Below are 12,132 nucleotides of genomic sequence, written 5' to 3' on the forward strand. Positions count from 1 at the left end.
CAATTACTTTGAAAATATTTATTAAGTGCCTGCTATGCCCCAGGCACTATTTTACACATTAGATAAAAAGTAGAGAACAAAGCAGACAAAAATCCATGAGCTCATGGACCTTATATTCCAGTAAAATCAAGAAACTGTTTTTTTAATGGCATGAAGACAGTTTATAAAGTTTCAAAGACAAAAGTGTACTAATCAGTTTTTCTGAGCTACAACTTCCAGATTCCAGAATTTGTACATCAGAAGACAGAAAGGTGGAACAGAGAGGATTGTTTATTGTTCAGAATCTACAAAACCACGTATTACAATAATCTCACCCAGATGAAAAATGTTTGCATCTGTTCACTTCTGATAATGGGGCTGACTTTTGGGAAGTCAATGTAAAAACTGTACTGGTCTTTACTGCTGAAGAAGTATTAAATCCTAAAGTATGAATGTTCTGAAATGCTCATCAACTTAATACCAGATAAATGTCTGAATAAAAATCTGACATTCCCCCAAAATCTACTCATGAGCCAATAAATAGGTTTGGGGAAGTCCCAATTATGGTTTCTAGCTTTTAGTTTGTAACCTAAAATTGTGAGAGAAAGGAAAGAAAAACATGGTATGATATTATTAAAACTGCTCTGCTCTGCTGAGAACACTGCAGTATCACTAATAAACAAGCCCACATCAATCATATAATTAAAACTTCAAATCAGTCTTATGGCTGTTCACAGGGCTACTTTTAACAAAACAGGTATTAAGGGCCAACTTGTGACTCACATACTTAAATGTCTAATTTTTCACTGATATAAATGACTACTTATAGTCAATGTTTATTATAACTTAATTCTTCAAGACTAACAGATACTACTAACTGAAGGTAGAAATCAAGAAAGTAATTTAACTTAATTGTTAAAAAACAAATATACATTCAAGAACTTATTTAAACACTAAGTGTTTGAGCTTCATAAACTGTTTCTAATTTTCTAAATATCAGAAACATTTTAGGTATTTTAAAAGACTGTCTTGATATTGTATCAATAGTTTAAGGACATTTGCATTAAAAAGCATCACAGTTGAAAGGTAAATAATAAGTGAGGATACTTTTAAAGGATAAAAAGTTGAAACAGAGAACACAAGAATGGAAAACTATTTAGAAATCGTTTATACTCTAGAGTACAAAGGGTTGCAGCAAAAGTCAATCCTAAAAATGGGTTAAAACACTACTCATTATGTAGTTAAGAAAACTGGTATTTTAAATCCTTCGTAGTCTTTTAAGTATAGTTAGAGCTTCTCAGTCCAGTTAAAAAACTTCAACTATATGCATTTTTTTCCTTCCAGATTAAAGACCCAAGGGGAAGGGTTAACAGACATCTTAGAAAACCTAACCTTATATATAAGGCAAAAGTACAATACTTAAAATGCCATAGTTTCCATCCTGCAAGCTGAATGTGGCACTAACTTTTCTAATATAATTTAGGGTAAATGTTTTCACAGAGGTTCCTAGCATTTGCCTGATGGTGCCTTAGAGGAATTAGTGCAAGTACTAAATTCAGCCTCAATTTAGTACTTAGTCACTGCATTTCCCTCCTCTGTCAGGCAACTACTGATGAGGAGGTCAGCTGCAGTCACTTCTGCTATAGATATAACATGACAACCAACTAGATCAAAGAATCCAACACAATTTTTTCTAAATTCCGTGAATAAATCCTTTAATGTCAATTCCTCCACAATCTTTCGAACATAAAATGACCTCGGGACACTGAGGGTAAAGATGAGTTTTCTTTCTATATTTTTTCTGTTCCAGTATCCCTACAGTGAATGGGGTCTTTTGGAAGAGCTAATAAGATTATCTTAAAACCCTTCAATAATGATAACAGCAACTCACAAGCAATGGGGTGAAAACTGGAAAATTCAGAAGAGAGCATGCTCTGACCGCACTAAAAACTTCCTCAAATATAGCATCAAATTTTATTATGACAGAATCACAAGCATTTGAGACTAATCTAACATAGCCCAAGTAACTCCAAAGCCTCTGATAAATATGTGGTTATTGGCCCCTGAAAAATGTAGATGTGAAATATAAAACAAACCAAAAAAAAGAACAAAAATCAATTACTTCTTAAATAAATCACTTAACCAAATTCGAGATTTTAACACAGAAACCTATACTTCTCTCTGAACTCTTCTCTCCAGAGTACACAGGAACCTCCAGCAGTCACAGGGCCCTTTTTATATTGGTCTAAAAATTTTAGGTTAAACTCCTAAAAGCTCCAGAAAATTAAAGATTTTTTTCCTTAGCCCAGTTGGCAACCAAACCTGACTTGAACATGTGAGACTGTTTAGAGATTTTGTTCATCAAACTTAGTATGACTATCCATAGGTTTCACTGTAGAAATATTAACATGTTTGACTATATAGTAGCACCCCAGACCCTGGAAGGGAAGGGTGTATTATGGATGGCAAACATCATATTACATTTCCAAAATCTAGGATATTTGGCCTTGAAGGGTTTCTGATAGAGGACTGTGGACCTGTTTTCTATGTCTTATCTGTGTATAAACTCACTATTGTTTTGCCTTAACTAGGATTTTACTTTGTGTCTTTTATAGCCTAATTAGTTTCATAAATTACTTTCTAAAATCAGTATAAAATTTACTTTTAAAATAACTTGCCAAACTACATTATGTAAGTGACCAAAAAAAATAAAGTACCTATTTACACTCATGTTAGATCTAAAAAAAGTGAATCTGCTTTCATAGACGGCTAATATGCTATGCAAATAAACCAATTAAACAAGGCCGACACCTAAATTTATACAATAAAATTTTTCTTTGTGCCAATTTCTCCAGTAGCTAGTGAACTTACTCTAAAAACAGAGATAGCCGTAGTAAAAATACTTTAAGCATCAGGTAGCTTATATTTAAATGGTGGTAAAAATTCCCTACTTAAATTACTTACCCCATTTCCTGTTTTACCAGCAACCATGCAGCATGCTGTAGGCAATTTAGTCACACCCAGAAAGAAAAGGGAAAAAAATGTTTATTGAAATTCAGTTCCAATATCATTACTAAAGTGCTTAACTAATTTGCTAATCAAAGTCCCCTTTTTGGGAGAGAAGTTAGTGTTCAGAAATGTGGCAGTGACCTCACCCTCATTTAAAATCAGAAGTGAGGTTAAGATGCCACTTTGCAGCGCTGGCTGGCTGTGGCCTAGGAATCCAACAGGGGTATCCCCCGCCCCCCTACAGATTTCTATTTCTCATTAATGAGGTACAAGTGTTTTTGAACATGGGCAGCTTACATTTTTCTTACAATATCTTACTATTGCATAGGGAAAGGCCCCAAGTGACTGAGTGCAAACTATGTCCCTAAAACAGAATTCAAGGCTCAGTTTTGTTTTTGTTTTTGTTTTTCATTAGGGCTAACACAGTTTTAATTCTACCTAATTAATGATATACGCATGTAAGTGTTTAGGAGTAAAAGGTACTCATGTCTGTAACTCACTTTGGAATACAACAAAAACTAAGGAGGCTGGTAGATAAACTGATGGCTAGATATATAATAAAGCAAATACAGAAAAATAGTAACAATTGTAGAATCTAGGTGGGTATATGGGTGTTCGTTCTTTCAACCTTATTGCATCTGAAAATTCTCATAATAAAATGTTAGGGAGAAGTTCTGGGAAGGATTAATAGAAAACTGAAAAAAAAAATGCTAAAATGAAATAACATTCACAGTCATGGTCATTATGAGAATTAAATAAAATTCATGTAAAAGGCTTTGCACAGTAAGTGTGTGACACTAAGATTTCTCCGTTTGCCATTAGACCACCATGGCTTTTACCTTAAAGAAAGGTAGTGACATGTCCTGCCTCAGTATACAGCATTTTGTGAAGATGACAGAGGTATGCGTGTGTAAGCTGATAAAGTACCATGTATAGTCTCTATCACTAACCAGTCATTGTCACTCACATCCACCTCGAGGCCTAGTTAGATCTATAGATCTATCTATCTATCTATCGGCACACTCGAGCGCACAAGCACACATGTACACCTACAGGCATGTGCGTGCACACACACACACACACACACCATGGTTCATATGTAGAACCCTGTCCTTTTAAACTTTAAATGACCAGTGGGGCACTAGCTACTTCTAAAGACTTATGATCATTTGGAAACGCTGGTGCATGACTTCCTTCAGACATAAACCAAACAGAATAAATCAGTCACCAGCTAGGTGAGAACTAGAACTGCTCCCAATGCCTGTCTCGTCAGCACCTTCTGGTTGGTTAACTTGTTTGCTTTGCTGGCTCAACCTAATACCACCTGTAGGACTACAGACCCCTCCCCCCCTTCCGGTTACTCAAGCCCTCTCTGAAAGCGAACGGGCATGGTACACTATACAAATTACCGGCAGTCAGAGGACCTGGCTTTGGGCTCTCCTGAATTTCCGTCACTCAATTTCCTAATGTGTAAAATGAGAGTTAGACTAAGATCACTGCAATTTAAACCTCTGTGAGTGGTTAAAGGCCATCATTAATAGACGTTACTGTTTTGTCATAGAGGCTGTTAAGATTTACAGGACTTTTGGAGATCACAGAGGAAAAAACGAACAATGATCTCCTAAAGCTGAAACCTTGTAGTCAATGTTGCCCCACCTTCCCTCGGCCTCTGTACTTCAAGAAATCAACAGACACTTGTTCCGCCATCCACAAGGGGATATTAATACTCCCCTTGTAGGAATATTGTAACGATTTAATGAAATTGTGTATGTAAGGAACCAGGTAAGATTCCTGGCACGTACTTAATAAACGGTAACTATTATTGTTGTTTTTAAATTAAAACCTTACCTGCAACTCACAGATAATAAAATTATTATCCCCTAAACGATTTGCAAGACTTGATTCCTTTCCCTCAGACGCCAAACTGCTGCGCTGTCGGTAGTTCTGGAGTCTCCCTCATCGATGGCATCCCTTTGGTATCTGAGCTGCAGAGGACTCTCCTACCTGCCCCCTCTTTGAGGGGACTCAGACTCGCCTCTTCTCTTTCAGTAACCTTTTTCTCTCCTCTTTGGAGGCAAACTCTGCCCTCAACAGTCACTTCCAGGTGATGCCATCAAGTCCGCAATGCTTCCTGTCATCCTCTGATTACAAAGTGGGGCAGAACTGGAGGTTGCCAAGGGAAACCAGGTGACGCGTGTAACGGGTAAAATTAAGTCGAATGCCTCCAGGCCCTGCGACCTGCTAGAGGACTTTCCCTTCCTAGCCCTCCGCAGGCTCCCTGCACAGCAGGTCACACGGAACTAGTCACAGCAGGGGCTGGAGCCCTGAATCCCAAAGAAGTCCGCGCTGCTCAATCACGCAATTTTACCAAGCGCTAACAGTGCCCTGAACCTGCTTCCGCCGAGGAAAGAGAAGTACACGTCTCCCTTTTAGGTCACCAAGATAATTTTAGATTTATACACCTTCTATCCTGTAGTCAATGGGAAAAACTCATTAGACTCTAGAGCAAGCCCTTTAATTCACCCTCCTCAAGAGAGGCAAATGGCATTTAAGTGATCAAGTTTAACCAGATTTCCTACCAAAGGCAGTATATCACCTTCTGAAAATTTGGGAACCACACAATTTACTTCTGGGCTCGGCTTTAACTTTATTAGAGAATTCCAAGCAAGTTCTAAATGGGGCAGTTGAAGAGCATGCTTGCCGAAGTACTGGTGTCCCCTGGCCACACACACACACCGTGGGAAGTCTGTGCCTTTGGAGCTTAGAGCTCTGAGGTGGGTGTTCATCCAGCACCTAACAGTGAGAGAGGGTGGTGGAGGGCAGGGACTGAGGCTGAGTCAAGCAGAGGTGGCAGGAAGGAAGGACAGAGAGAAAGAGAGGCATTAAAACTGAGACGATGTCCCCGGCCAGTTTGGCTCAGTGGTTAAGAGTGTTGGCCCGCGGACCAAAGGGTGGCAGGTTCGCTTCATGGTCAAGGGCATGTATTTGGGTGGCAGGTTTGACCCCTGTGTGGGGGAAGCAACCAATGGAGGTGTGTCTCTCATGTCAATGTCTCTCTCCCTCCCTCTCTCTGTTTCCCTTCCACTCCCTCTAAAACAATCAATGGAGAAATATCCTCAGGGGAGGATTAACAAACAAACCAAAAACTAAATGACATTTGGGGCCCTGGATGTTTTGCTCGGTGGTTAGAGCATCAGCCTGCAGACTGAGGGGTCCTGGGTTCGACTCCAGCCAAGGGCATGTACCTCGGTTGCTGGCTTGATACCAGGCCCTGATCAGGGTGTGTGCGGGAGGCAACCAATGGATGTGCCCCTCTCACATCGGTGTTTCTCTCTCTCTCCCACTCTCTCTAAAAAGCAATGAAAAAAATATCCTAGGGTGAGGATTTAAAAAAAAAAAAGATATGTTCGGCCAGACCGATGTGGCTCAGTTGGGTGGTTGTCATCCCATGAACCAGGAGGTCACTGGTTTGATTCTTGATCAGGGCCCATGCCCCGGTTGTGGGCTCGATCCCCATAAGGGGCATGTAGAAGGCAGTCAGTCGATGTTTCTATCTCATTGATGTTTCTATCTCTCTCTCCCTTCCTTTCTCTGAAATCAATAAAAAAATTTTTTAAATGAATCCAAAAAAAACGCAGTTTAGTAAAGTTGGAGCTTAGGGTATGTACATGTGCACGTAAATGTGAGTAGGGGGCTCAACAGCCAGAAATGAACCTGGAAAGGTCAGCAGGTTTTTGAGCGCCAAGCCAGGGCATGAATCCAGAGACTGAAACTATAACCTGAGAAACACCACATTTATGCATCTGCACCGTCCCACAGGAGCACGAGGAAGAAACGACGTTAACCTGTAATTCGTCCAGTCACAGGACAGCCATCGTCTTCACACCCTGCCTTCTTACGTGGTAGCGTAAGAGGAAAATAAAATATTTCTTGTACCAAAATATCTCTTTATCATAGAAAATACAGTGTGAAAAAAGGCATATGTTCCAGAAAAGTGACAGAATGATTGCTGAAAAAGACAGTCCACTTGTCTCAGGTCTGTAGCCTGTCTGGCCCTCACAGAACCTGAGTCCATAACTCCTGAGAGGGAAACAAACACTAGACTAGAAGGCAGGCGGAGCCTCTGATACTGTGTGGTCACTCCAAGGCAGCTCCTCTCTCTGCACGCTGGCTTCCCAGCTATAACGTGAAAGGGCTCTGCACTTCATTACTTTGGGGGTCCCACCTATGCAGTGAGATCTCTGCTGAGACTAGAGATGAAAGAGCAGTCTCTGGCCATAAGGGAACCCATGATCTAGGAGGGAATAAAGTGACAATAAAATTTAATAATAATAATATACTTAATATTTCTAAAATTAATAAAAATACAGAATGGCGATAGCTATGACAGGGACATAGTTCGAGGGGACATGTAAGGCATCCTCAGCTCAGTCTTGTAAGAGAAGTGACGCCCGATCTGAGCTCTGAAGGATCAATTACTTAGAACTAACTGGGTGGAGAATGGGGAAAGCTATATTCCAAATATAGAAAACTCCATGGTGCAAAAACCGGACAGCACCAGGAAAGTTCTGGGGACTGTAAGTCATTGGTCCCTAAAGAGCTGAGGACATGTGGCTGGGGCGTACAAAAGAGGAACCAGGGCCTTAGACCACAGACCTAGCGGCCCTGTGCCGAGGGGCTTAGGTTTTACGCTTAAGGCAATATGGTGCCTCCGCGGAATTTTAAGCAATGGAATGGCAGAGTCGTATTTGTCCTCAGGAACGCTCACTGGTTGCAGCGTGACTTGGAGGAGGAAGATGGGAATTAGGGGAAACGAAGACATGCAGTAAACTTAAGCAGTAATTCAAGCAAGAAAGTAATTCAAGCAAGAAAGCAGTGCTGGTGGGGGTGGAGGAGAGGAGGCAGCTCTGAGAGGTAAGGAGGCACAAACTAAGAGAACTTGGCCGTCAGCAGTGATGCTGGGGTTTCAAATTACCACCAATGCCCCTAAAACTCTAGAGTCTTTTGAATCCTACCCGTCTCTTGGACTCGTTTCTAATAACAAAGCAATACAAATATAGGCCTGTACCAGCAGGGCGCTGACAGCAGCTGTTGGGGCGCCAGAGGCATCACCCCCGCCCCCTCCTTCCACGTGGACACGTGCACACACGCGCCGTGTCTATTTCTTGCACACAAGTAGCCGGTTGGGAGCGAGGCTGAACAATGAGGTTGGTAACAGCAGAAACTCTCCCCTCTTCCCACCCAGCACAGTGCCTCGGGCTTCCTCCCCGCCCTCCCCCTGCGACAGCCTCCAGGCCTGCCTCACAGGGCCGCTCCTCACCCTGCGCGAGGCTTGGGGCAGGTGCGGTGGCGGAAAGAGGACGGGAAGGAAGGAAGGGGCAATAGACCCCTATGACCCTGCCGGACTCCACCAGTTAGCCAGGTAACCCCCCCATCCTCTCACCCGTGTCCGCACCTCCACCATCTCCCTGCCTCAATCCTACTCTCCTTTGCCCCGGGGTCTCTGAGGTCAGACCCATGATATAATGACCAGCAGTCTGAGTCTGGGTGTCTCTTTTGATGAATAAACCTTATGTCAGCTGTGCATAAAAACCTCTGCAAATCCTCTACATTCCTCTTTCCCCAGATGTGGAGAAAAAAAGAAAGTAGAGTGAGACACAAGACCTTCTCACTGCAGGTTTTCCCACTACCGCTGGCAATAAAATCCTCTAGACAGCGCTAAAAAGGCTGCACGTTTCGGTTTCCACAGGCGAGAGGGGAGGACGAGTCAGCGAGGACACACGGCTGGGCTCGGCAGGTCCCAACCAGGCTGAGCAGCTCCCCTGGCCCAGCTCCAGGAGAAGTGCTCTTTCTGGGTTGAGTTTTGAGAATAATTTCCACTGCACTCTCCGGTACCCTAGGTGCTGATGTTTGCCCAGCTCTGAAGGATGGGATTGGAAATAATCACGAGGCAATTCTACGGGGGTGGGAAGGCGGGGTGGGAGTGGAGGTGGGGGGGAATCAGAAAAACAGGCAGCTACAGCGAAGGAGAGGTTCTGGGATAAACACAAAGACAGGTCGGCCCAGCTTGTCTGTTAGTGTCCTGTGCTAATGAGGGGATAACATGAACTGAATTCCATGTAACTCTAGAGTTAAAAACATCAGCGAAGCAAAGACATCTCAACAAAAACTGTTAGCGACTGGGTGTGGCTGAGAGGGTGCAAATGTATTTCCTCCTAGAATTTGATTTTTGAGAAATACGAGTAAAGTGAACTTGCAGATTTAAGAGGCTTCAAGGTAGTAACTGGCTCAATTTCAATAGTCATAAATACAACTTCACTTCAAAATTACTACCAAGAAAAACAGCTCTTAAAAGTAAATTTTAAGTTTTGAAATACCAAGGAGACAAATTGTTAATTGCTGAGAATCTATTAATTGTTGAAATAGGTCTCTTCAGTAAATAACTTAAGAACTCTATAAACAGCCCTGGCCAGGGTTGCTCAGTAGTTAGAGCAGCGGCCCCGCGCACCAAGGGGCCGCAGGTTCAATTCCCAGTCAAGGGCACGTACCTGGGTTGCAGGTTGGATCCCTGGCCCTGGTCAGGGCAAGTGCGGGAGGCAACCAACCGACGTGTCTCTCTCACATCTCTCTCTCTCTCTCCTTCTCTCTCTCCCCCTCCCTTCCACTCTCTCTAAAAAGCAATGGAAAAAATATTCTCTGGTGAGCATTAAAAGAAAGAACTCTATAAAGAGAACTATTTAAAAATTATTCCAAATTATCACAGGAAAATTACAAGACTGGAAGCATTCAGGGTGTTGAACTTGATTTACACTTAATATAGCCTTAGGAATAAGGATTTCTTGAATTTATTGGCGTGACATTGGTTAATAAAAATATACAGATTTATTGCATTTTTTTAAAATTAATTTTTAGATATTACTTTTTAAATATGCTTAAGGAATTTTTTATTATAAAATCATCAGACTTCTACCTTCAAGATGGTGAAAAAATGACCTTTATGCCCACCTCTCCTCTGGAAAATCATCTCAAAGTAAGGCAGAGAATGAGAAACAGAAAACAGAAACTCTATCTAATAATGAAACAAGAAAATAATTCATCACCCCAACTCTCAATATATGAAGACAGAAAGGGGATGCGGGAGTGGAAGGCAGCAGAGCCCAAGAAGCTGATCCCTAGGTGTTGGCAAAGGGAGGTACCTGCCCCTCCAAACCCAGCAAGCTGTGGACTGGAGGCATAAGACAATGGGGTGAAACATGGGCTAACCAAAGGGAGTGGCTGAAGGCTTGCAGAAGGAATGGGCCGACCCCCACGTCCCCTCCCTGACACCAAGCAAGGGCAGACTTATGCTCTGGGAAACTGAACTAGTGGTGTCCACACTGAGGAATGCCTGGCAAGAAGACGCCTGGGGTGAAGCCCTACAAGGAAAACAGGAGGGTCCAGTGAGTTTACAGTCAGCAGAGAGACCTGCAACCGCCTTCCCTGCCCTGCTCTGGGTCTCAGGCAGCCAGGTTTACGCCTCTCTGGACAAGAGATTAGAGGATTCTTCTTTGGACAAACTGGATGGTTTCTGAGGGAAAACTTTCAGAAAATTACATATGGTCATTCCATATAAAAACTCAGTTTATTACCTATTCTCCATTTATCATTTTAAAAACGTACTAAACTTAGAATAAAAACAAACTTCCTTAAACAAAAAATATCAGAAAAAGAATTAACAATATACTTAATATTAAAACTCTAGAAACATTCCTATTAGTGAGGGTCAACACAAGGGTCACCAATGTCACCACTATTATGTAACATGTTTTGGAGGTCCTAGGAAATTCTCTGAGATACACACATACATGCATATGTATACACCCACATACATTCACACACATATAATAAATATATTTTTAAAAGAAAGAATCATTATCTACAAATAAGGTAAATGCATACCTAGATAAGCAACTAAAAATAATTAGCATTAATAATAAAGACTAGTAAGTTAGGCAGTTACAAGATAAATAGCAAACACACACATACAAATACACACAAATTACTTTCCTAAACAAAATAGGAAAGGTTATGAAAAAAATCCCACTCAAATTGTAATTAAAGTAAAAAACAAAAACGTGTTTAAAAAAATCCCCAAATATATCAGAATTTATGAAATGTGAGATAAAAACTACAAAACAATTGAAAGACCTAAACAAAGAATTTTTAAAATGCAGAAAAATTTGTTCCTAGATAAAAAGTTTCATAAAACTTCAAAATTTAAGTTTGTTGAATGACCATAAACAGAGGCAAATGACAGGCTGGAAGAAATAAAATATACAAAAGATTAACAACCATTATTTCCAAAGAGCACTTACTAATCAATTTTTAAAAGCCAAATAAACAGATAAAAAGAAACCCTAATGGATACTAAATATATTCGAAGATGTGCCTGGCTGGCCGTGGCTCAGCCGTGGAGCATCAGCCTAGGATCCAGGCAATTACAGTTGGATTCTAGTCAGGACACATGCCTGGGTTGCGGGCTCGATCCCCCGGGGGGGGGGGGGGGGGGCAGGAGGCAGCCGATCAATGACTCTCTCATCATTGATGTTTCTATCTCTCTCCCTCCTTTCTTCTCTCTGAAATCAATAGTTAAAAAAAAAAAGAAATGTGTACCCTTATTTGAAAATCAAGTAAGTAAGAATTAAAACAAGACAATTTTCATATGAAGGTTAGAAAATATGAAAGAATATTATAATTCCCAGTTTGGCAAGGGTACAAGGTTGCAAGCCTTTTTGGTGCTTAATTCCTCACCTGTAAAACAGGCAGAATGCTGTTTCTTGTATAATTAAAAGTTTAAATGAGATAGTCTACAAAAAAAATGTTAACTGTTGTCTTTATAATGCTGACTCTCTGTGTATAATTCAAAAGATATACTAAATGGCTCCTTGAAGCACATTTTTCAAAAAGGGGGCTTTCCTCCAGCCTTGCCCCTTCCAAACTTTCAGTTCTAATTTTAGTATAAAAGTTTAAGGAAGGTGATATTTTTAAAATGTTGTTGTGAATCTGCGTATGGAAAAGCATCTGCTTTGGGCCAGTTTCTAGCTATGAACGCTGGTTAACAGGTATGCAAGACCTAAAGGCAAACGGCCAAGACAGATCAAACCA

The 12,132-nt window shown here is 41.2% G+C and overlaps 1 protein-coding gene across 2 annotated transcripts in view; it reads right to left on the reverse strand.

The window, feature by feature from the left end:
* PUS10 (pseudouridine synthase 10) overlaps positions 1-12,132 on the reverse strand; it is a 52,469-nt gene that overhangs the window by 25,010 nt on the left and 15,327 nt on the right. For both annotated transcript variants that reach the window (XM_081156760.1, XM_081156759.1), the window contains exon 5: positions 2,944-2,978. In XM_081156760.1, the coding sequence (XP_081012886.1) occupies positions 2,944-2,978 (35 nt within the window). The remainder of the gene's footprint in view (positions 1-2,943; positions 2,979-12,132) is intronic.

The sequence above is a fragment of the Miniopterus schreibersii genome (genome assembly GCF_964146895.1).
Source record: "Miniopterus schreibersii genome assembly, chromosome: 13".
NCBI classification, from domain to species: Eukaryota; Metazoa; Chordata; class Mammalia; order Chiroptera; family Miniopteridae; genus Miniopterus; species Miniopterus schreibersii.